Source organism: Dinoponera quadriceps, unplaced genomic scaffold (assembly GCF_001313825.1).
Source record: "Dinoponera quadriceps isolate SergipeBrazil2010 unplaced genomic scaffold, ASM131382v1 scaffold5391, whole genome shotgun sequence".
Lineage (NCBI taxonomy): Eukaryota > Metazoa > Arthropoda > Insecta > Hymenoptera > Formicidae > Dinoponera > Dinoponera quadriceps.
Genome location: NW_014559332.1, coordinates 3,890 through 5,155, shown reverse-complemented (window position 1 = coordinate 5,155; position 1,266 = coordinate 3,890). Strand labels below are relative to the sequence as shown.

The window sequence follows — 1,266 nt, the reverse complement described above, 5'->3', positions numbered from 1 at the left end:
GTCAAGATTGAATCTCACACGTACAACCCATACGCCAACACAACGTTAGGATATAGATGAGATAAGAATACCCATACAACAGCAGGATTTATACACATATCTTCATGTTGAAGGAAAAAATAATTGCACAAGCGACAGCCGAAAATGTGGTTGCAACATTGGGAAATAATTGCGTCGCATTCATGTTTGATAAGATTCGTTATGAACTGGATGGTGTAGAGATTGATCGTAACAGAAATGTTGGAATAACTTCCACGCTTAAGAATTACGTATCGTTATCTTCTGACAAAATTGCCTGCATAAAAAATGCTGCGTGGAAAACGATCAACGCTCATTCGACAGATGGATACTTCAACTTTGGCATACAGCTCAGCATGTTGCTAGGATTTTGTGAAGACTATAGGCGTATAGTGATTAATGCGCGCCACGAATTGATTCTCATACGATCGCGCAGTGGCAACAACTCTCTACGTGGATCATCGGCGTTGGAGCCTAAGGTGGAGCTATTCAAGATACAATGGAGAATGCCTCATGTACTCTTGAACGACATCAATAAGCTCTCCCTCTTGAAAACCTTGGAGAGCGGTCGATACCTGAGCATGAGTTTCCGCTCGTGGGACCTGTATGAATTTCCTTTGTTACAAAACACGACCAAACACGTGTGGCCTGTCAAAACTGCCACTAATTTGGAAAAACCGCGATATCTTATTTTTGCACTACAGACTGGTCGGAAGAATGTCATGGCGGAAAATATAACTCAATTCGACAACTTCCATTTGATCAACGCAAAACTCTATCTAAATTCAGAGTGTTATCCGTACGATGATATGAATTTGGACTTTGCAAAGAGAAGATACGCTATACTTTACGATATGTATAAACGTTTTCGTACATCGTACTATGGATGCAGCAGTGATGATGTATGGTTAACAACTGATGATTTTCTGCGACGAGGTCTCTTTGTGGTTATCGATTGTTCGCGTCAAAATGAATCAATCAAGAGTGCTACTGTGGGTGTGCAAATAGAATTTGAATATAAAGAGAACATACCGGTGAATACTACCGCGTACTGTCTCATCCTACATGATCGCGTAGTTGAATACAGTCCGCTAACCAACATAGTGCGCAAACTCAACTAACAGAACGGTATGAGAAAGGAATAAAAAGCAGAAAAAAGTGCTATACGCAGCATTCTTCTCAAATCAGTGTTGAAGAAGAATATTTCATCATGAGCGTGCCGACATTTGTGGACATGCAAGGATTCAC

At 40.7% G+C, this 1,266-nt stretch overlaps 1 protein-coding gene across 1 annotated transcript; it reads left to right on the top strand.

Moving 5' to 3' along the window:
* The first annotated feature begins 104 nt into the window (after window positions 1–104).
* On the top strand, window positions 105–1,139 carry LOC106750307. Its single transcript, XM_014630566.1, has one exon. It carries the CDS (start codon window positions 105–107, stop codon window positions 1,137–1,139), a length of 1,035 nt encoding a protein of 344 aa, XP_014486052.1.
* Window positions 1,140–1,266: the final 127 nt, after the last annotated feature.